Source organism: Centropristis striata, chromosome 3, assembly GCF_030273125.1.
Source record: "Centropristis striata isolate RG_2023a ecotype Rhode Island chromosome 3, C.striata_1.0, whole genome shotgun sequence".
In the NCBI taxonomy this organism is placed as follows: Eukaryota; Metazoa; Chordata; class Actinopteri; order Perciformes; family Serranidae; genus Centropristis; species Centropristis striata.
The window spans coordinates 33425120-33448121 of NC_081519.1; the positions used below are offsets into that span (position 1 = coordinate 33425120).

General features: G+C 38.6%; 1 protein-coding gene across 3 annotated transcripts; it reads right to left on the minus strand.

Moving 5' to 3' along the window:
* Window positions 1-2557: 2557 nt before the first annotated feature.
* On the minus strand, window positions 2558-22446 carry smpd4 (sphingomyelin phosphodiesterase 4). 3 transcript variants are annotated; one of them, XM_059329244.1, is made up of 20 exons: window positions 22334-22446; window positions 21855-21944; window positions 21529-21615; window positions 18623-18759; window positions 18445-18520; window positions 16717-16825; window positions 15700-15752; window positions 14808-14959; window positions 14502-14634; window positions 14216-14287; window positions 10601-10690; window positions 7333-7487; window positions 7096-7186; window positions 6745-6848; window positions 5951-6114; window positions 5201-5406; window positions 4891-5121; window positions 4505-4636; window positions 4270-4398; window positions 2558-3668 (listed from the first exon to the last, which is right to left on the minus strand). In XM_059329244.1, the coding sequence occupies exons 2-20, from the start codon at window positions 21891-21893 to the stop codon at window positions 3348-3350; spliced, it is 2481 nt and encodes an 826-aa protein (XP_059185227.1). In that variant the 5' UTR covers window positions 21894-21944; window positions 22334-22446; the 3' UTR covers window positions 2558-3347. The 3 variants fall into 3 exon arrangements, with proteins under 3 accessions (XP_059185227.1, XP_059185225.1, XP_059185228.1); XM_059329242.1 differs by having other exon boundaries at window positions 10553-10690; XM_059329245.1 differs by lacking the exon at window positions 10601-10690.
* Between the last annotated feature and the right edge of the window lie 556 nt (window positions 22447-23002).

Consider the following 23002-nt stretch of genomic DNA (forward strand, 5'->3'; position numbering starts at 1 on the left):
CATTAGACAATCATCATACAGACTAATAATCACAAAAACAAGAGGGGGAATAAAAGTAAAGATGTTCAGTGCAAAGTATTTTTCTTGAATGGAAAAAAATACACATTTTCTTGTGAAAAATGTAGAAAATCTGATGTGTTTCCAACAATCTATTCTTATATAGAATTATAATAATATATATAGAAAGTGTCGTGTAATTTATTGGTCCAAGTTGTAGGTCAAATAGCTCATAAATTAGTTTTTAAAGGAGTCCAATTGGAAAAAATTACTTCTCTATCTTTAACAATTAATCAAAAGCCCAGTTGGAAAACAGCTCCAAAAAAACTCTCTAACAAGTCTCAAAAATCTTCAAGCAGGAGTCCAAGATCTTGTGACACACTTTATTATCGATAAAAAGTGGAGAGAACAAATATAATACACACAAGGTGCAGTCCATAAGCTCTCTAACTCGAAATGACACTTACATGAGGTTTTATAGAGAAATCACACACATCTGTCCATCCCATCATTAATATTTATTATGACCTTTCCTCCAATAAAATTTGTTAATTCTTTAGATTTCTCCTCCTAGGGGCTGCTCCAAATCCGCCCCCCCCTAGGTGCAGGTGGCATTACCTCATCCCCTGGCAGAGAGACATCAATATGTTTAGGGGTTGAAAATATTACCATGATTTAAAATCATTCATTGGTTCCCATAGGGCCTTTCTATGCTTTATTTGTTATGACTTAAAATTATCCGTTGGTTCCCACAGAGTTTTTCTATGTTCTTATTTCTTACTCATCTCTGTCTGTCATACACAGCTTTTTCTATTTTTCATTTCTTACTCAGAGTCTTTCTTATTTAGCCCTAGTTAATGCTGCTTCTTGCCCAGCTGGGTAACCTTGCTTCTTATCAGCTTCTCTAGGACCAGCACTTAAATGAACATCTCTGGCGAAAGATCACAGGTGTTTTTCTGGCACAAACTTAACATTCTTATCTAGGCCTTATTCTACTTCTCCTCTCTTCCAGTACTTCTCCACCTTTCAGTTAAATCTCTGCAGCATATTGATTATACATATAACATCATATAGATCACTCAGGGTTACATTATTTAATCACACTTTGTCATACAAATACGTAGCTACATAGTCCCTCTAGAGACCCTCATAAAGAGATACTAGCTTAACTCTCACCACATTATTTACTCTACAAAAGAAAGAAAGAAAGAAAGTAAAATTATTATTAATAATTTACCATAAATTATTCTAAATATGTTCCAATTTCAAAAAAAAAAAAAAAATCACATTTTCTTTTGTTAATTCAGAGAAAAGGAACACTTCGTGTTGTCGTTGTGCTGCTGAACACACAGGGACATAAATAAAAGTTTTTTGTCTGATGTATATATATATATAAGTGAGCAAGTTATAATCTTTCTAACCTTTTTAGTTTAGTAATACTCATCAATGGGGAAAGAAGTATTCACAACCTTTACTGCAGTAAAAGTACCACATTGTGAAAATACTCTACTACAAGTAAAAGTCCTGCATTCAAAAACCTTACTGTTATATCAGCAAAATATACTTGTAGTAGTTGTAAAGTATTGAGACATATAAAAGCAGTTAAATGTTTCATGTCAGTGTTTTATTATTATATTTGACATTTGGATTCATTTTCCTGCTGTAGATGTTTCAGGTTTATCTTACCTCCTCATATCTCGTTTTAATCATATTCTATCAGATCTATCAGATGTTTTTGTAGCGTGGCTGTCCTGTGAGAACCACGTATCTGTAAAGAGTCAGAAAAAAACAGCTGTTTTCAGCTTTGTGACAAGGAGTTTTTCCAGCTGATCCAAGATGGCTTTTAAACAGTTAATTTAGCTGAAGAAGAAGAATATGTTCAACACTAAATCCTTCAGTTTATCACAAACAAGCATCAACACATCTGGAGATACATGGTTTTCACTGGACAGGAAGGAAATAAAAAACACACCTGGATAAAGCTCTCGGACAAATGTAGTGTTTAAAAAGTATAAAATATTTACTTCTGAGCAGTAGTGGAGCAGAATAGTTCAGTAGGTTAAAATGTAAATACAAAGCACAAGTATCTAACATTTGTACTTCAATTCATGTAAAGTTACATTCCAAAAATACAGAAGTAATTATTTTACAGTCAATGAAACTACTTTTGTTTGAAATGTGTTCGAACGCTTCTTATAGATTGTTATTCTATTTGTTGTGTGGTTCAATAATTAACCTTCATGCCGAAGTAAATAATTGTCAGATGAGAAGGTTAATGAAGTATGGAGACGATTCACCTAATGAGGCGTAATACAACTGTGATAATAGAAAAAACGACATTGTTGGTTAAATCAAGACGATATTTTTTAAATTTGCATAAGTAGCAATATGACGGCATTTTGATTGTTTACCCTTTTTTGGAAAAGTTTATGTATGAGACAAAGTTAGTAAAAAGCAGATTCATGACCAGGTGTTTGGGAAACCTCAAAATGAGCTTGAAATACTTCATTGTTATATTATATTTGTACAGTTCAGTGAATGGATGAAACAGAACTACAAACAAGTGCAAACGGTTTATTGACTCTTTTGGACAAAAATGCATTCTGCTCTCACTGAGAAAAATAGTCAGTTTGAATACAATGTTTTGGCTTTCACCTGCTTTCAGATGCTTGTTGAAAAAACAAAACAAAAAAACTGCCCCACAAGCAGAGCATCAACACTCTGACTTTATTTACAGGTTTAATGAACCACATTTAAAACACTTGAGCAGTCATATCAAAAGCAAGAACAAAAGAGCTGCCAGTCTGCGGCCAGCAGGGCTCACACACGCCACCTTTTAAAAAACGCTGTCCCTTTAAAAGTCCTGGACATCGAAAGAGTTGGTTTAATGTTCAGAAAATAAGCAGTAACACTTTAGTGGGCCATATCACACAAGAAAAACAGGATCATACCTTTCTAACATCGACTGACTTTAATGAAATATTCCTCTACAAGAATCAGAACCGAGCTGCAACGATGTTCAAGCTCCTAAAATGGGAAAAATATCAATTTTTTCCATCATCTTTAGACAGTACATTTGATGTTTGGGGGTGTTAGAGTTTTGGTTGGAAAAAACAAGAGATTTTAAGACTTTATGTTTGTAATTGACATTTTTATACTTGTTTTTATGATAAATAACCCATTAATTAATTGATTATGACAGTAAGCGTGATGTGCAGCCCTTGATCAAAAATATACATCGTACGTTGCATGTGACCACTCAACACTTCATTCACACATTTTTTTGCAAAACATTCAAAGCTGGACTTGATTAAATACATGACGTGTGTGTCAGGAACCCCGCGGCTCGGCTAGTGCGTCTTCAGTTTGTCTCCGAACAGCGTCATCATCAGTCCGTACAGGAAGCCCCCCGTGAGGATGAGCAGGGTGCTGGACACGGGGCCCAGCGACAGCAGAGCTCCGAACGCGTAGCAGAGCAGCAGCAGCAGGATCGTCCTGTAGCTGGCCAGCGGGCGCAGGCTTAGCCTCGCCCGCTGGCTCCGCTCTAACGTCCGCCTGGTTATCGGGCTCTGCTTCAGCTTGGTGCTCGGATCGGGATCCGCCAAGTAGTGACGACCGAGGCGCCCCAGGAGGTCCGGACGGGAGCAGAGCGCCGCCATGTGTCCTCCGAACTGTGAGAGATACGAACAACTCTGAGGTTAAAGGACTAAGACCCAATAGGGAATAATTGATTAATTACAATAACAATTTAAAAAAGACTAAAAACTGCTTTTATAATTAAATTATAATTCAAAAGGCTTGAAATGGTCAAAAGCATAATTTAGTTGTATATAAATTATGAAACACTTAAAATGCAAAGTTTTAGCTGTGGTTGGATGTAATCTGAGTCAGCTTAGATTCAGATATTGATGGAAGCTACTTTTTTTTTTTTACTCAACTCAAACTTTATTTATAAAGCACATTTAAAACAACCCGGGTTGACCAAAGTGCTGTACAGATATCGCAGTTGCAGGAAATAAGGTAAAAAATAAAAAACACTAACACATAAATCACATTTTTGAACAATAGGCCACTTAAAAAGGCACTTTTTAAAAAAAAAAATTAGATGACAGAGATAGATATTTTGAAACAGTTTTAAACGTTAGACATGTTGTCATAAAATGTTATTAAAAGAAAATGTTCATGGTCTGTACATTGTTAAAAAAATCTTAGTAGTATTAGTTAATATTATAAAATGTCTCTCATTAGCAGCCACCTGCAGACAGGACTTACCCTCTCATTAACCAGAGAAGAGATCCTGTAGAACAGCCTGACCAGCAGGGCGTTCTCATAGCTCCTTATGGGCTGCAGCTCCGGGTCTCCTTGATACTGAATGTCAAACCTGCGCAGCCCACTAATGATCTGCACCAAACACACACACAGACACACACACACACACAGTCAGGGTTATAGTCTCTGCCGTAGTTCTACTGCACGTCCTCATCTTGTGATAAAGTGAAATACTGACCTGCCTCCTGCCCAGGTCGGTCAGAATCAGCCCGTTCTCTCCCTGGATGCAGTCTGGCAGCTGTTTGCAGCTGCCCTCATCCTGAGAGGAGCCCAGGTTGGATATCAGCTGAGACAGCTGCCCCTGGTTCAGCTGGGAAACACAGTGATTCACCTGATTTAATTTAAGTTTCCTCTGAGATATTCAGCACTTTCTGTTGACAATAATACATGGAATTTACGTCACAAAATGTAATATACTATATATGGTTAAAGTCTATGAGGTCAAACCCAAAATGTTGATTTATGACCAGATACCTGCAGAGCTTGTGATTTTTCAATATAATACACTGAATATTTTGTGGGAGGAGAAAACACAAAACGAGACGACAGTCGAACAGGTCTGACCTTGAAGATTTGACACAGGTTCTCCAGAGCTCTGTCCAGGAATTCGTGGGTCTTTTTCAGACATTCCCCGCTCTCCTCGGGCTCGGCCCCGGAGAAGGTGTTGTTGGGATCGGAGGAGCCCATCCCAAACCACGACATGAACGAGTTATTGGCCGCCACCTCGTTGGAATGGTCCGATATCCTCTTGGCTGTCTGTCTGGCTTGTGCAATTATCTGGATTAACTTCATGACCTGCGACATGGATTACAGAGGTTTTAGACGACATCAGCTTCAGTCTCAAAGAATAAACCCGTATGATGACTGCACTTACTGCCCCTCGGAGCTCGGAGCCAAACATCTGTTTGTACTGGCAGTCCTGGCCCTCCAGAGCGTAGACGTGGCTCTTCACCCTGAACACCAGGTCTGTGACCACACGTTGCCGGGACGACAGGTAGCTGCCGCCCTGGCTCGGCGTCATGTAGCCGCGGGGCTGCCGGTGGTGGAGGACGTGCTCCGGCTCCAGGAACAGCTGCTCTCCTGCAGAGAGAGGTTTGCTTTATAGCTTTTATTTATCAAAATGTGGATCCTATGTTTGATAGAGGTGCCCAAGCACCAGCCACACCTTCACAGATAGTTTGGTTTGGTCCAAAACTACATACCTTCTGGCAATCTATATTCAAAATACAGCTGGGCAATAAGAAGAAAATAAAATTGTACAATTTTTTTTGACCGAATATCTCAATATCAATTCTGCAGCAATATTGCAGGGTTGATTATTTATAAAATAATTCAAAAACTATTTACACATTGAGATTTTTTCGTAGATAATGTAAAAAACTAAACAGTGATGCAGCCTTCAAAAACAGGAAAAGACAAAACTTATTCCGATATTTTGATATCGAAAATTTGATACTGATATCACAGTATAAATATAATATCAATATAGCAACAGCTTTATATGATATAAAGAATTGGACATTATATTCACAACACTTTCATGAACAAAATATTCTGATAAAATACATCAAATGTACTGACTGTCTTCATATGATGTTTGTGTGGTTTTTAATTCCATCCTCACCTTTCTGGATCATCTCGGCGAGGTTTGGCTGAGCGAACACTTTGGCCACTCTGAACACCATCAGAGCGTTTTTGGCGTTGACCAGATCCGTCCTGACGGCTCTGTTCAGAAACACTTGGAAGAGCTTCGTGTACATCAGCAGGTTCTCCTGAACAAACGACTCCCTGCAGAACAGAAAAAGGTCACGTCAGAACTGAAACATTGTCACATCAATAATCATCACCTTAAACTACAGTTTGACCACAACAACACCAGCACGGGTAATTACATCAATTACTGTATGTAGTTTAACCCTCTGAACCCCAACAAACAGTTTCAGGGTGTTTTTACTCTGTATGTCCTTGTTTTTCACTGCGATTATAAAATCTATATAAATCTGTAAGTCCTGCAGCTCTATGGAATCAGCATAATCACGGCTAGAAGTGGGAACAACTCAAACATGTCTTTGTGCAGAATAACAGTAAGAATGACAGAAATCAGAAAAAAAGGAAAAATGCAAGTTAGTTTTTTTTTTTTAAAATTGGAATAATTGTTCTTGCAGTTGTCTGATTTTCAGTGAATATTTGTCACATGACAGAATTTAATGTTTTTAACAGGATCTGGTTAGTGCAATCGCTTTATTCTAAATGACACATGTAAAATTAAGTAATTCTGACACTAATGTCTGTTTTTACAGTTTCTTACACCTTATCATTGCCAGAAAAGCATAATTTTGTGCTTCAGGGGTTTAATATTTTTCATTCATGTTTGTAGGAGTGTGAGGATGGCTGCATGTTGGATAATTTCAGACTCACCACTTGTCAGGTACCGTCCTGTTCTGTTCCGTCTGTGGCTGAGCGTTAGTCTTCTCTCCGGTGTATCTCCATGGTTGGATGTAGCTCAGCCACGTCTCCAGCACCTGAACACAGAAGATACACTTTCTTAACAACAAACTAAATGCTAAAACAATGTTTGTTTCTGTAGCTTTACAACAGAGAAGGCAGGACTCTGAAGTTCTCATGCTGCAATAACTAATTTAAACTTGTTTTTATATGTAAACTTCTGTATGAAATAGTGCATACTACTAAAGAGGGAAAGGGGAGGCTTTTCCTGTTGTAAATGTGGAATTATGAAATAAATAAATATTTCTTGAGGACAAGACCTACCGCTCTGAAAGACGCATCTAGAGGCCAGTGACCGAAGCAGTGCTGCAGAAACAGGTAGAGCTTCTGTTGGACAAAACGCTGCACCACCACTCTGCAGGAAAAAGAGAACATGAAACATTTAGTGTTTATTAATGCAAGTTTCATAATTAATACTGTATATATGTAAAAACCAAGACAAAGTAAAGTCAAAGTAAAATTAGAGGCATAAAATGAGTGTGTCACGTCTGATGATCTGACCTCTTGAACTCCTCCAGCGGGCTGGTGTGGGTGTGTGACTGGGCGGAGGGCGAGGAGGTGAGCTGCTCGGGCTTCAGGCTGTTGGAGAAGGCGTGCAGGTGTTTGACCAGCAGACGCACCACCAGCACGTGCTCCTCTGTCGGGCTGAAGGGCTCCTGAACAGACAAGCGGTCACAAAGTGCTACACAAATACACACCAATCACCTCACTGAGCTCCAGGTTGCAAAAGCAGCCAATCATAAGGCATCCCAGTCCAGAAGCAGCCAAACTATCACCAAAGGCTCAGAGCGGTTCTGTTCTGGAGTACAGAGGTCTCACGGGGGGGGAAATCATTTGGTTTGTCCAGTTTTACTCGAGTTATCAAATCCTTTATCTGCTCTCAGTGTGTACAGGTACTGACTGATCTGTGTTAGTGGGATTTTGGTGCCAAATTCTGTTCATTTTAACCTTAGATCAGGGGCCAGATGCAAAACAAATTCATGACTAAAACTGTTTGCAAGCACAAAGTCAGAAATATGCAACTGATCCTTTTTTGTTTTTAAAGCTGAACAAATGCCTGATTGTGGTTTATAAATGATGACTAGTACATAGGCACATGCAAGAGGCAGAGCTTATTTCCACTCCAACAGTTCATCATTAATAGTACAATAATATGTAGAAATGACAATTAACATCACTTGCTTATTGACACGTGTATCGTCCACCACTCATAAGAGGCGTCAGTGAGAAATACAGCAAAGAAGATTTCACCATCAGCAAAGTTCTTACGCACAGCTGTGGATATTTGTAGCGTCCACACAACTAACTCATGTTTCTGCAAACTACCATCGCAATTAAATCTCTACCTAAAAAAATTAAACATCAAGAGGATGATCAATTAATTTATAGCACTTGTGTTGAAAGTGACTTCACAAAGTGCTTCATAATTCTGATCAAATTAAATGATGGTTAACAGAGAGATGACACCTCGAATGTAAACTTAAAAAAAAGCTAAATCATAAATTATTTAAAACGAGCTGAGCTGAAAGCATCTGAAATTTGCGTGAAGTACACACATTCTTCCTTTAAAAATACCAGTTGATGTGTGGGACAAGACACATTGTTTATACGTGCGGTCTCAGGCTGTTTCAGAACATTATTACTCATTCACTCTGTGTTTTGTTACCGCTATTTCTAACAAATAATTTGATCTTCTTTCCACGCCGGCTTTCCACCAACTTGACAAAACACTTCTTTTGAATTTAACCCAATAATAATAATAATAATAATAATAATAATTCAATCTTTTGCCGAGTTGAAAAAGCTGAAAGAGGTTTCAGACTAGGACAGTAAGTACATGTGATAAAATAAGTTATCTCATACTAGATGTTCAGAATATTTGCCTTTATATACGTTTTTAAAAGATTTCCAATCATTTGTTTTGGACTTTTTACTTCATCACAACTGGGATTTATTAAAATGTCAGGCTCAAATGACATTTTAATAACCAGAGTGGAAGGTGGGACCTCAGTGCTCCGTTCGCTGCGGACTGCAAAGCTGCTGCTTTAAATGAATGTTAAAAATGATTCAATGTTTCCTCTAATGCAAACAAACACAAACCTTACCTCTGCACAGCCTTCAATGTATGTATGAATTTCATTTATACAAACAAAATGAATCTAATAAGTAAATGATCTTATGATTGGCATGTAAAATGTAGTAGTATCTTTTGCTTTACAAAGAGCAATAGTGTCAATAGAAAGAAACATTTATCACCCACATAAACATGTAAAGCAACAAAGCACCAGATTTAGTGTAAAAGCATGCTTTAAAAAATTTAAAAAACAAACAAACGGCAAAAGTAAACCAAAATCCAAACCAATACGAATTTTGCTCAAATTCCAAAGCTTCATTCCAGGATTACTTTTCCCGTCAAGGATACTTCTCTGCACAGATTCACAGACTAGTCAGACCGGACGCCTCATGAAGAGAACAACTGATTAAACAATAAAATCAGAAGGTTTGTCTGTTTTACTGCTGACTGAATCCAAGAGGACAAATAACTGAATCTCTGGTTCTTAAATGATGTATTAGTGCGTATCATCCTGAAGAAGCTGAAATTAAAAAGGGACCTACTGCCATTAAATAAAGTATCTTTAATTATTTGGGTTGTGAGTGACGATGTTTTGTGCATCTAGGCCTGTCACAATAATAACTATATCGACTCGACGAGCTCAGGGTCATGGCCAAATGTCGAACTAGATCAGCTGTTGTCTTTGTTTACATGATGCCAGAGTTCTTCCCTTCTGTTGTAAGATTTGGGGGGAATAGTATTTTCACAGCAACTAAGGTGAATAAACAGGAAAAAATCTAGGCTGAAACACGTTATACACCTAGTGATGTTCTGTACATCAGGTTTTCTTTAAAATAACACAAACCTTTAACTTAATGACTGATTCTGCGTCTTTGATCGGATGCAAAATGAGACTCAGGAGTGCTTTGATTGTAAAATTTGATGTAATTCCCTGTTGGTAACTTTAAGTACATATGATTGACTGTCCATGTGGAATCCGGAAATGTATCACTTGATTATTTTTTATTATTATTTCAACTTAGTGCTATTTTTTGGCAGCAAAATCACAAGTTTATATGAGATTAGACATTTAAAATATAGGAATGTTAATGGAAAATTTGTGATGCTCTGGTATTTTTATATATATATATATATAGAGAGAGAGAGAGAGAGAGAGAGAGAAAGAGAGAGAGGTGAGGTTTTAGATAAACCTATATATTTAGGTGAGGTTTTAGATAAACTAAAGAACTAAATTTACATTTCTGGTTGCACTGCCTCTGTCCTTGTCTGCTCTCTGTGTCAGAGTTTCACACACATAATTAGAATTTTATTCCTCTTAAAAAAGGGTCAATTAGCATAATAATGTCACTATGTAAGTGTTATATGGCATTAAATTGTCTTTAAATAGACATTGTTTGTCGCAATCATTTCTGGGACACCACATCGTCCAACAAAATGTGATTATTGTGACAGGCCTTTATCATCATAATGTATCTGCCACCTCTACCTTTTAGCTAAACTTTTTGGAGAAAAGCTAACACATTCACATACTGGCTACTCATGAAGTATATAATTAATGGGTCCGGTGACTGGAGGGAAGATGTCTCACCATGTTTGTCACTTTGAGAGAAGTACCCTTGACTTTGAGCTGAACTGACTGAGGTTTACCTCCAGGAGGCCCCAGAGGGGCGGGGGTGAATGAAAAGGTAAAAGTACTTGGTAGGTGTGGAGGGTCCCAGAGCCTGGTGGGGCGTAGGGTTGGCACGGCATGCTGGACATACTGAGGCGGTACTGCAGCAGCGCCAGCTGTTCCCCGTAACCACCAGGGGGGAGAGGAAGATGTGGAAGAGGAAGGACGACAACAACAGGTGGAGGAGGAGTGGAGAGAGAGGAAGGGGGAAAGTGACAATAAGGGAGGAAGAAGGAAAAGAAAAGGTGGCAGCAGGAAGGTACAAATGAGAACAGGAGAAAAGGAGGCAGCGAAAAAAAGGAGAGTGCAACCAGACGAGACATTTGGCCAAAAACATTCAGGAGGAAAGGAGCAGAAACAGGAGGGGAGACAGACAAAAAGAAAATGTTGACTGTGGGAACACAACGCTGTAACTGCTGGGGAACGATGCACAGGCCTAAACTCAGGACAGGTTTCAGTCACAGGGATGGGAATCACCTCACAGGGTCAGACTGCTGCCTATGCAACACTGCTGCTAAACATGGAAGTTACTGCAAACGTTTTGGTCCTTTAACAAATTAACTCAATTTTCTTTGGCTGACACATGCTTCCATCTGAAGCAGGTAGGGTGGGGAATTAACTTTAAAAAGTCTACAAGCCACTTTTGTATTGTATAAGATTTGTATTGTTTTTAGCTAGTGAGTGAAGCAGATCTAGCAGCCACATGTCTATTTTACCAGCATTTGACTGGTGGGTGGTGCTATTTTCAATCTGTGGAAGGAACAAAAGTCCTGCAGCAGGAGAGCTATTGTAGATAAATGCATCACTTCCACTGGCTATAAGCAACACCAACTGGGATAGCAGTGACTGGACAAGCACATCCACATGTTTTGAAATAAATAAATAAGAATGTGACCTCCAGTTTGTGTTTTTAAATACTCCACCATATATCCAGATGCATATTTTCACATTTAAATAGACTTTTTGCAGCTTCAAATAATTCCCATCCCTGGTGTTTATTACCATTATTTACAGAGTGAACTCAAAACTGTAGGATTTAGTTTTAATCCAAAATAACCAACAGCATTAACAGAAGCACGAAGCACAGGAACATCTGTGCTTTATTGTCCTAATGGCATAAAAATAGAATATCAATAAAACATCTTGTGCCTTCTCTCTCATTTCAGGCCTCTACATTAGTTCCTCCAAACTAAAATCTTGCAGTTTGAGTTCACTCTTCACAGACACAGAACACAACACAATAACTCAACACAGTGGTTAATATATTTTAGGAGGATTAGCATTTAGTGTCAGGACAAAATGTTGATGATGCAGGTGAGCAGGTTACACAAGGAGTTCACGGTTTCCCATTCAGTCTTATGCAGCAGTAATATTTTTCCCCCAATTAATTTTTCATGCACAAATGCCAAATAATGACATTTCCAGCTTCACAGTAAAGTGATTATCTTTGGGTTTTACAGACATTTAAAGACCTCAACTAAAGCTCGAGAAAACTTAATCATCTTTGGTTGTTTGACTTTTTATAGACAAAACAGCAATATTTATTGTAAAAAATAATAATCAGATTAATAAATAATGAAAATAACTGTTCCTGAACTTTAGATTTAAAAGTAGGTACAGACAATAATACTGCCACATGAACCCTGAGGGAGCAGTGTTGTTGGGATGACGTTAGGTGCGTCTTCACAGTCATCATGCAGTTTACAAAGCTGATAGTCAAAGTGTATATAAAGTGTATGTAACTATAGAGCAGGGAGGGAACAAACAACACCAGCATAAAGTATTTTGATCACCAGAACATAATTAGAATGAGAAATCTCTCTTTGTTTGAGGTCCTGAAGCTGTATTCAACACTTTAAAATGTTCTGCAGTGCTCATATTTTAGAGTCAAGGTTCAAAGTAGCTTTATTAACCTTCTGGAACAAATCATTTATCTTTATTGCATATCTGTGTTTTCTGTGTAATATAAGACATTACTTCCTACAATCAGCAGTTGAGAACATCCCTGATGAGATACTTTGATGTGGTTTCTTTCTTTGAACCTTTTACTTTGAAGCTTAGTCGCTGTAATGTTTCCTGTGTTACTCGATGTTTAGGCATAAACAAAGTAGTTGGCCAGCGTTTAGATTCAGGCTGATAACAGACGCTATAAAGGCTATAAACTGAAAGTGTAGAGCAGCTATAAGAGCTCTGCTAGGAGCAACAATGGACCTGATGTGTGAGGCAACATTATATAGAGCATTCTGAACAAAGATGTAATTTTTGGGCAGATTTTTCTTTGAAATTGCCCAATTCTGTTGTTTCAAAATGTTGAATATTTAGACATTACATTATATTTTAACCAGCAGTATTTCCTAGAAATGAGGCTCTAGGGGTTTGTGCAAACTTTGCACTCAGCACCTCTGCTGTAGAGATTCAGGGAAACGCCTATCAATCTGATCAGGATGCAGATTTATCTTTGTTTATGTTTATGTGTGAGGTTGACTCTCACTGCGGTTTTAGCATCTTCTACATAAAGTCACCAAGCTGAGTGCAGCAGCAGATCATCTTGGAGGCCTGAACGCTGCATGATTCACAAACACCAGCAGACCTGATACAGAATCAGTTCAGATGTTTGTCAAAGGGGGCATTTACACATTTCCATCTCCTCCTTTTCTGTTAGAGTACCAGGGACAAGAACATCACTGCAGGTGATAGCGTTTGAACACAAAGAGTCTCCAGAAACCTTCCCCATGCTGTGACTTTATGGTGGTGTTTCACACACAGACACTAAACTAACACAAAGAACAGGTGGTGACGTGAACATGCCAGCATGCAAAGGACATGAAAGGAAGCAAAAGCACTACTACTGGGAACACATGCCAAATCCATAATGCAGGAGCTTTACTCTGCAGCTACCCATGTGCTATTAAAGGGATAAAATAAGTTCACATATAACCAGGAGACTTCTAAAGTGGGAACGCCTGCTGTGCATTTACACTGCAAGCAACTCAAGAAGCCTTCAGTCGGCTGATTCACGTCTCTTTGTCTGTTAGCGCAGAAAAACTTGCTGCAGGCAAAGTATTCAACCTTTGCTCATCAACAGTAAATCATGCGCTGCTTATCTTTAACATGTTTGTAGACATGTAGCTGCTTGCAGTGTGACCACAGCGTTATGGGTGAAGTTGCCCTTCAATAATAGAAACTAAATACATTTATAACCCCTAAACTGAACAAATAAACATAACGCAAACACGAAAAATAATTTTCTATAACCAAGTTTAAGGACAACTCCACCCCAGCCTGCTCAGGATGATTCTTCTGTGTATTACCCAGCCACAGTAGCTGGTACATCTTAAAGTTCAGCCCAAACACATACAACATAGTACTAGAGAAGGACCTCATAACGGTGGCTGATGGAGAAAAGTACCAATCACAAGGCTGCTGGCCAGAAGCATCTCCCCACCCAGGGCCCGCTCCGAGCTGGGACAGAGACGATGGAGGTGTGTGTGATTGTGTGTCTGTGGTGGGGGGGTGGGGTGGGGTGGGGTGGGGTGGGGTTGTGGTCAGCCAGTCAACAGCCAGCCGTGCGATGCTGCAGTGCAGGGGAGAGGAGGGAGAGGAGGGGGGAGGGTGTGGTGGGAGGGGGACATCTCTCTTACCTTCACCTGAGGAGACTGCAGCTTCTGGTACATCTCTAAGGAGTAGTGATGGAGCCAGATCTCCACAAACATCTGAAGATAAACACACACATACACACAATAGAGTTCATCCACTAAAACCTGCTTCTCTTAAGACATACGTATTTGTCCCTAAAGGGCAGTTGGTTTTGCAGCAATACATTGATATTTTTATTTTTTGCATTAATAAATCAGTGTTTTGCATTGTACTATGTTAACCTCTTGTACATGTGAGACACAGTGACCCACAGTGTGATTTGTGTCTTACCTGTAACAGTGTCTCAGACCTCCAGATCTCCTGGGCTGCGGGGTCTGCGTTAACTGACGGTTGATGGAATATGTGATGTTTCAGGAGGCTGGGGCTGTGAACGCCATAACCAGCAAAGGAAACACTTGAAGATCTGTAGAGGATAAGGAAAGGAAGAGTGGAATTATAAAACATTTTGACAAAACACAATATTTTGTTGGTTTACTGGGTCAAACAGAAAGACTTTAAAAAGCAGACTATTCTTCACATTTTCTTGCAATCTTCGTAAAGGTATCAGTCTTAAAGATGCATTAAATCTCTAAACACCTGGGTGAAGGTGCAGTGACGGAGCCTCTGGAGTCAGAGAAAGGCGAGGGCGGTACACTTCCTTCACTGGGGAGGAAGTATTTGAGGTAAGTGTCCACGAGCACAAAGTATGCGCTGTCAGTGGAGCTTCCATGTTGGCCTGGAGGGTAGCTCTGAAAACACACAGTACTGATCAGTTCTCTGCATCAGAAACAATCAATCAATCAATCAATCAAACAGACTTTATTTATATAGCACTTTTCATACAATAGAAATGTAACACAGTGCTTCACATAAAAAAGGAGAAAATAATAATAATAAAACATAGAAACAAGCAAACACTGTGGGTTTTTAACAATATAGATGCTGGTTGTGCTTCTTCCTAAGACAACAGCCAGGCCCTGACATCAAGATATTTATTGTTTAGAATTTTATGTATGAAGCATAAAAGGTCAGCAGGTGTTGAATAGTTTAGAAAACATAATTGCTAGGATGTATTTCTTAGTAGTTCTGCACAGTATGTATTCATAAGCTCAGCAAATTTGACACTTAGGCACGTGGTATTTCAGGAACAGACTTTGTGTCTGCACTGACCACTGGCTGACCATATAAGATGACCACACCTGACCACACATATATGTTACATCTGTGTGACAAGTTGACTATGTTTGTACAATGTTCAGAAACCTGCAATGTCCCAGAATAACTGGCACCATGCCATGACAAGTATATAAGGTGCCGAGCCTCTGTAACATTCATTCAGTTCTGTAAGCCTGTCAGAGTCAGACGTCGGGTGGAATAAATGTGCATTAAACAATTCCTTCTTCACTAGTGCAAGCTTTAGCCGACAATGATGACATTTTATGTCACCACCTAACGAAGAATAACACTAATATTATTGTGGTAAACTCACCTTTGGCGTGATGAGACAGTAGGCAAAATTGAACATGAAGAATTCAAATGGATCTGCAGAACGTTAAGGAATAATTTAACTGCACAATGTGAAGTCTGTTCCCTCCTCTCCTGTTGCCCCTAATATCTAACACTGAAAGTCATACAACAAACACCTGTAGCTGTCACATCTTACGAGAAACTCGACCAGAGGTCTGCAACCTCTACAAACAAAAGAGCCATGGTTGGCAAAAAAAAGAGAAAAAATGTTGAAATAAAGCCGCAATCCTTATTTTGAGTCTTACAATGAAGATAAAATAACCTACTCAGTCTAAATTAGTCTATCAACATTACTAATAGGCCATAATGAGCATTTATCAATATGATTTCGTAAGAAATATCTCAGGAGATTTGGAATCATAAGCTTGTTTAGCAAGAAAAACTCAAAACTAGACTTGAAGTTGACAAAATTTAGATGTTAAGATGCTGGAACGTAGACTTTCGTAAGATTCGAAAGCTCTGATGCACATTTTAGTTGACTTTTTGATGGAATCTGAATAGTCCAATGGGCTGACACCAATGATGAATAAAAATGTAGAATTTGTAGAAAGAAAGCAGTTATTCATTCCATATAATTATTTTGTCACAGCCGCAGAGAGCCACTGCAGACAGCCTGAAGGGCCACATGTGGCTCCAGAGCCTCAGGTTGCCTACCCCTGAAATAGACTAAAGATCACAGCTGAAATGACCAGTTATCATGTGATTATTTGAAACACATTTGGCAACTATTCTCATTCATTGTTTCAGTCATTTTCAAAGCAAAAACAGCAACTGAATACCCTTGGGGTTTGATCTATTGGCCGCACAAAACAAGACATTTTATACAACTTGCAGTGTCCCTAAACAATAACATTTGTTGACTAGATTTAGAAAGTTTGAGAGCTCAGATGCTGCACGTGTTTTGGTTTTCTAATAAGGGTTTGACTCGTAGGGGACAATGCCTCACTAACACCATGAAGAGGACTACTAGGAAGGATACTGAGAGCGAGGTTCAGAGACAGCAGACCGGACAGGGGGAACTGCAGCTTGTTGTGGAACAGGGGACAGTCTGGAAGGACTCCTTCCTGGATGCAGGCCTTCACTGGGCCCTGCAGGACACACAGAGGATAATAAGGGATTATAAGAGCACAGGGATATGATTGACACACAGATAAGAGTTATAATCTTTCAACTGTAGCAGCTTTCAACACTAGATAAAAATGACATTTTTATTATGTAGCAGTCACTTTAATTTCTCTACAATATACACACTTATCTGATGACAGTCAAAACCGGCTGATAAGATTAAATTCCTCCACACAGTTTACTGGAAACCTTTGCTTCTATATTTTGTGTCACAATTGATGCAGATTCTAAAAACATGGAAAATTAATTTTATTTCCCTGACCTTAATCCCCAAGCTTACAATAAATGCATTGTGGGAAACTTTAGCACCATTATTATATCATCTCAACATTATATAATCAACATTACTGCCAATTATACAGGTACATCTAAAAAAATGTGAATATCATGAAAAAGTTCAATATTTTTTGTTAATCATTCCAGAAAGTGAAACTCATACATTATATAAATTAATTTGGCACAGAGTGAAATATTTCAAGCCTGTTTTTCTTTTAATTTTGATGATTTTGGCTTAGAGATAATGAAAACCCAAAACTCTGTCTCAGAAAATTAGAATATTGTGAAAAGTTCAATATTGGAGTCTACAGTCAGTGGTGGTTTGGGGCCATGTCCTCTGCTGGTGTTGGTCCACTGTGTTTTCTGAAGTCCACAGTCAACATAGCAGCCATCTAGCAGGACATTTTAGAGCTCTTCATGTTTCCACAAGCTTTATGGATATGCTGATTACATTTTCCAGCAGGACTTGGCACCTGCCCACACTGGCAAAGGTACAAAGCTGGTTCAATGACCATGGTGTTACTGGGCTGGAGTGGCCCGCAAACTGGGCTGACCTGAACCCCACAGGAGTGTATGAGCTGTTGTCAAGAGGAAGGTGAAAGACACCAGACCAACAATGCAGATGACCTGAAGGATGATTAGAGCAACATGGTGCTGTAGGCTGATCACCTCTATGCCACGCCGTATTAATGCAGTAATTCATGCAAAAGGAGCCCAACCAAGTATTGAGGGTACAGAAATGAACAGACTTTTCAGAAGCCTGACATTTGTGTTTAAAATATCCTTTTTTTTTTAAATTGATCTTATGTAATATTCTAATTTTCTGAGAGATTGAGTTTTGGGTTTTCGTTATCTGTAAGACATAATCATCAAAATTACAAGAAATACATCTTGAAATATTTCACTCTATGAGTAATGCATCTATAAAATATACAAGCTTCACTTTCTTAAAAAATTGACAAAAATATTGAACTTTTTCACGATATTCAATTTTTTTTTAGATGTACCTGTAAGTACAAGGGTCAAAGTTACAGCTCTGCAACGATATCAGTTTTCCACCTGCATAAAACGGCTTTATTGAACACTATCAGCCAGCAGACCTTCAGTCAATGAAGCTGCATTATCACAGTGGGTGCTCTGCTGTTTAATGTGAAACTCTGGAGGAGGTATTACACTCAGCAGTTCAGTTTGACTTTGAGAACAAAAATAGGAAACAAGAAGAGGTATATAAACCGGTGAGATAAAGAACAGAAGTGGAGGGTGTCAGCGTTTGATGCAGCAGCACTGAAGAGATAAATGTTCTTACCGGGAGATAATTGACAGGTATTTCATATTTATACTCTTCTGCTTGAAGTTTATACACAAGCTTCATCATCGGCCCACTGAAAACAGAGAAAACAATGTTTGATTTGATTCTTTAAAACACAGAATAAATAACATTACACTTGTCTGATGTGATCATAAAGACAGGAAACTGTGACTACCTGGGTTTTAGAAACTCCAGAACGATTTTGTAGTCATTGCTCCGTAAATGCAGGAGTCCCAGATTCCAGCCAGCGATAATGCCGTCCAGACTGCCAAACACACTCTCCACCAGCCAGGGGAAGATCAGGTGCAGCTCCTGCAGGGAAACACACATAAACACTGAATCTAGAGCTGTACAGTACAGTTTGAAGCTTCATTCAGAACGCTGACCTCAAATGTGGCACAGCTTATTTTGTTTTTTCATGTTTTATTTATTAGTCTACACTATTATCATAGAATTAAGATTCCCACAGTGTCTGTGATCCAAACATTTCCAATAACTTCAGTTGTAAAGTTGAGTTGTAAAGTCCAAAATTCCAAATTTACTGGAAAAAAGATAGATTGCCAATGCTTTCACCTAATAAAATATTCAGCTACGATCCATATTTGTTGGTCGTTTAGCTTCTCAAAAAACAGCATTTTCACTGCAGACAGAAAACGGTTTGCCCTCCCATTTGCTGCACACAAAGTAGATACACCTACATGTGTTTATGTTGAGTAATGTTCATTAAAGAAAATACATTTTATACAAAAAGACTAATTCATTTATCGGCATGAATGACTTGATTACAATTGAGGATTATTCCTTTCTTGTTTTTTCACAGTGAGGGAGTCATATAACAGGACGACAGATATTCACAGCATTATCAGAAAACCTCAATAGAAGCTTTGAATATAAACAAATGATATTCATCAGAGCCCTGATCTGCAGCAAAACAAAAAAGCAGACACCACCAAACAACTGACTAACTGTATATCTCCCGTTGTGTTTCTGTGCCGGTTTGTTTCCTTAATAATGTCAGCAAAACTTTATCCAACATGATGTTTGACAAACAGGTTTTACCGACTGTTATAAGACCTGGACACTGCACCTCAGCATGTTTAAACAGCTCTCCTCTTTTATATATTGAGGATATATTAATATGTTTTTCACATTCATGTGAGAATATTCTTAACAATTAAAAGTGCATTAGTCTTTGCATTATAATCCTATTATTAGTATTATACCAGCAGCATGAATTGGCCTTAAAATTACAGAAATATAATTTATTGCACTACTTTCTGGGACAATATATTATCTGGTTATCTGGACAGACATAAACAGAGCAGTGCTGTCCTTAAATAAACCCTGTAGCCACTTTCACTGCCACACTGTAGGTACTGAAGCTTCAGACTACAAAACCACAAACTACAACACCGCTGCAGCCGCACACTCATCCTTTGTGTCACTCACACAACAGCTGCTCCCACACAGAACATCTAAAGTCCACCGTGACATTCTCACATGCCAAGGGGAACAATCATTTACTGTGTACTGACCTATTATGGCGCACCAATGTCTGTAACACATAAGGGCAAGCCTGTTTTGATTGTACTAAATAATTATAAACACAAGAAAGCCCAGAAAGAGTTAGTTGCAACTCAAATATCACTATGAATTCCTCTAACACAGTATAATGCAACTCAACCTTTTAATTTTTGCACATCTTTCTGTTTGCAAAAGTACAAACTGCAGTAAAAATTCCTTTGAAGAGAAAGTAAAGATAGTCAAAGTGAAACTGAGGAGTCACAGCACCAGCAGCTGTCCGATCGCACTACAGCCTTCAACATGAAAGGTTAGCTTAGCCCGGCCCCGCTGTCCCCACTGAAGAGACAAACAGCTGACTGAGGCTGTGATGTTGTCAATACAAATCCAACTGCATTCTTTTCCAAATATTTCCAGCCAATAAGTTTATTCAAATAAAACCTGGAGCCCAAACAAAACAACCATGCAGCTGTAAAAAAATATCAGCAGTCGTTTTAACATTACTGCATCTTGTGCTTCCAGCAATCCATTTCAATAACATGAACAACAACTTTAACATAATAACATCACAGTCAATTATATAAAAGTAACCACACTAATTCTATAAAAAAAAATCCACTGTTACTAACATAAGGGATGCACCTAGCCGATCCTGACATCGGGCCAATACTGACTCATACTGAAAGTTAAGATACTGGTGACAATGGAAGCAATCTATCCAATTCCATTCCTGTTTAAACACTAAAAATGATACACTGAAATTATAATTCCCGTCGAGGTTTTGACCCATTTGATGCAGCATTTAAAAATATTTTCACAATTTAATTTGAAATTCCTGTTAATTTTAAAGAATATTCCCCCAGGTGTGCATGATTTATTAATTTAACACTAAATAACAATTCAGCAAATGTATAATTATGTTTTTATTTGTCACACTTTTGTGTTGTTTTACAACACCAGGAGAGCAATGTTTAAGTCAATCCTGTCGTCTATCTATAAAAGCGAGAAGCGTCTGTGTGTGTGTGTGTCTAAGGCATATCTTGCTGACCATTATTCACACTGACCTAAGATCTCGTATGTGGCTTGGGCATGGCACGAAGCTGTGCATTTCGCCTTTTAGGGGAGCTCCGCCCCATTGTGTGATAGGCCTACACCTGGTCAGTAACACAATTCACTCTGGATTTACACCCTGACTCATCTCATCTGTAAGTCTATTTAGCCTACCCACTTTCAGAGTTTTAAAGTGCGCTACAAGGTTCGATTTTCCAATAATATTCAAATAGTTTAAGCAAATATCAATGTTCAATGTGTATGTGCTGGATGGTGTGCGTACCTTATGAAAATTAAGTGTTTTATGGAGTTGCAGACATTGTAGTGTGGCATGTAATGTACGAATACATACTTCCTATGGGCACTGTACGAGTATATTTAAAACATAAAAGAGTGAGCCCAGTCACTTCCACACAGTGAGGCATGCAGTGTATTAACTAAACACTTGCATCATCATATCTGTACCAGCCAATACCTAAAGTCCACATATATCTATTGAATAAACAGTACCTTTGCTGGATAGTCATCGATGATCTTGGTCAGATCTTGGCATCGCTGGAGGAGAGGTTTGGTGGTGGAATCAGCTTTAAGATTGGCCTGCAGCAACATCACAACAAGAATACTTGGTGAATCACAGAACAGAAATAGATATGCATAGTGTAGTTCAAACAGTGACAATTCAACTGTAGTTTCACTTCTCAGATGGAATACAAAAAAACTGAAATACACAAAATCAGCTGCAGGTATTCGCAGAGTTAGACGGCATTTGAAAGCCCAGCGGTCATTGTTGATTCTGGATTATAAACTGTAAACAATCATGTTAAAATCAGACTCACCAGTAGGAAACTGGGCTGCTGTAATGTTGGAGCAGCCATGTAGGACCCTGGTGTAGATTTCTTCCTATGTACAGTCCACTTGGATCGCAGCTGGAGGAAGTAAACACGAACAAAACTTTTTTTTAAACTACTTTTTTCAGTTGTGAGTTAGCTGTCCATACAGCCTAGTCTAGCATTATTTTATTATCCGCATTAAAGGAAACAATAAACTTGCTGATTAATGAAAGAAATGGCTGCAGCGGAGCCAGGATGATAATTGTATGTTCTGTTAATCCGCCAACAAAGTGTCCCATTGAGTGGAAACTCAGCAGACAGTCAATGAACCATGCAACTTAGCATGAGCCGGCTAGCTAGCGACAGCTAACTAACTTAGCTCACAAAAAGGGACGTTAACTGACATTAACAGCCGTGAAGTCGGTCAGCACACATTACAGACACTCTGGGTAAACCTTAACACATTCAAGTTAACATATGTTTACCTTCGCTGCCGACAGGAATTCAAATTTTCGACCACTTTCCCATCAACCGCGTTTCCATCAGAGAGGTTCAAAAACCACCAGCCGCTGACGTCTTCTTCTTCTGTGGTGTTTCGGTTAGTAGTCATGTTGTTGCTCAACACTGCCACCTCCTGGATTTTCTGAATCGCGACAGTATGTATTAATATCTACCAGGCGCTATTTGAAATAATGAAATAATAAAATAATAATGATACCAAGAAGACGATTATTATTATTATTATTATTATTATTATTATTATTATTAGTAGTAGTAGTAGTAGTAGTAGTAGTAGTATAAATTAATAAATAAACATCAAAAAATAATCTTCTTTATGCTTTTACTTACCACCTGTTATATATATTTCTTTATCATTATTATTATTTACTACATTCCTGCTTAAATTCAGTTCATTAATTTTGCAATTACTGTATGTGTATTATATGCACTGTCAAGATGTTCGAGTCCATCCTGAAATACCTGGATCATCCGCTACACAAAACCTTTATGGACCAAAAAAACAGCAGTGGACGGCTACTCTCTCTCTGTTGCAGGATGGAGAGATACAAAAGATCCTTCTCTCCTACAGCCATCAGGCTGTCTCATTCTTCAAGAGATTCTACCAGACTAACTGAATTTCCCCTTGGGGATAA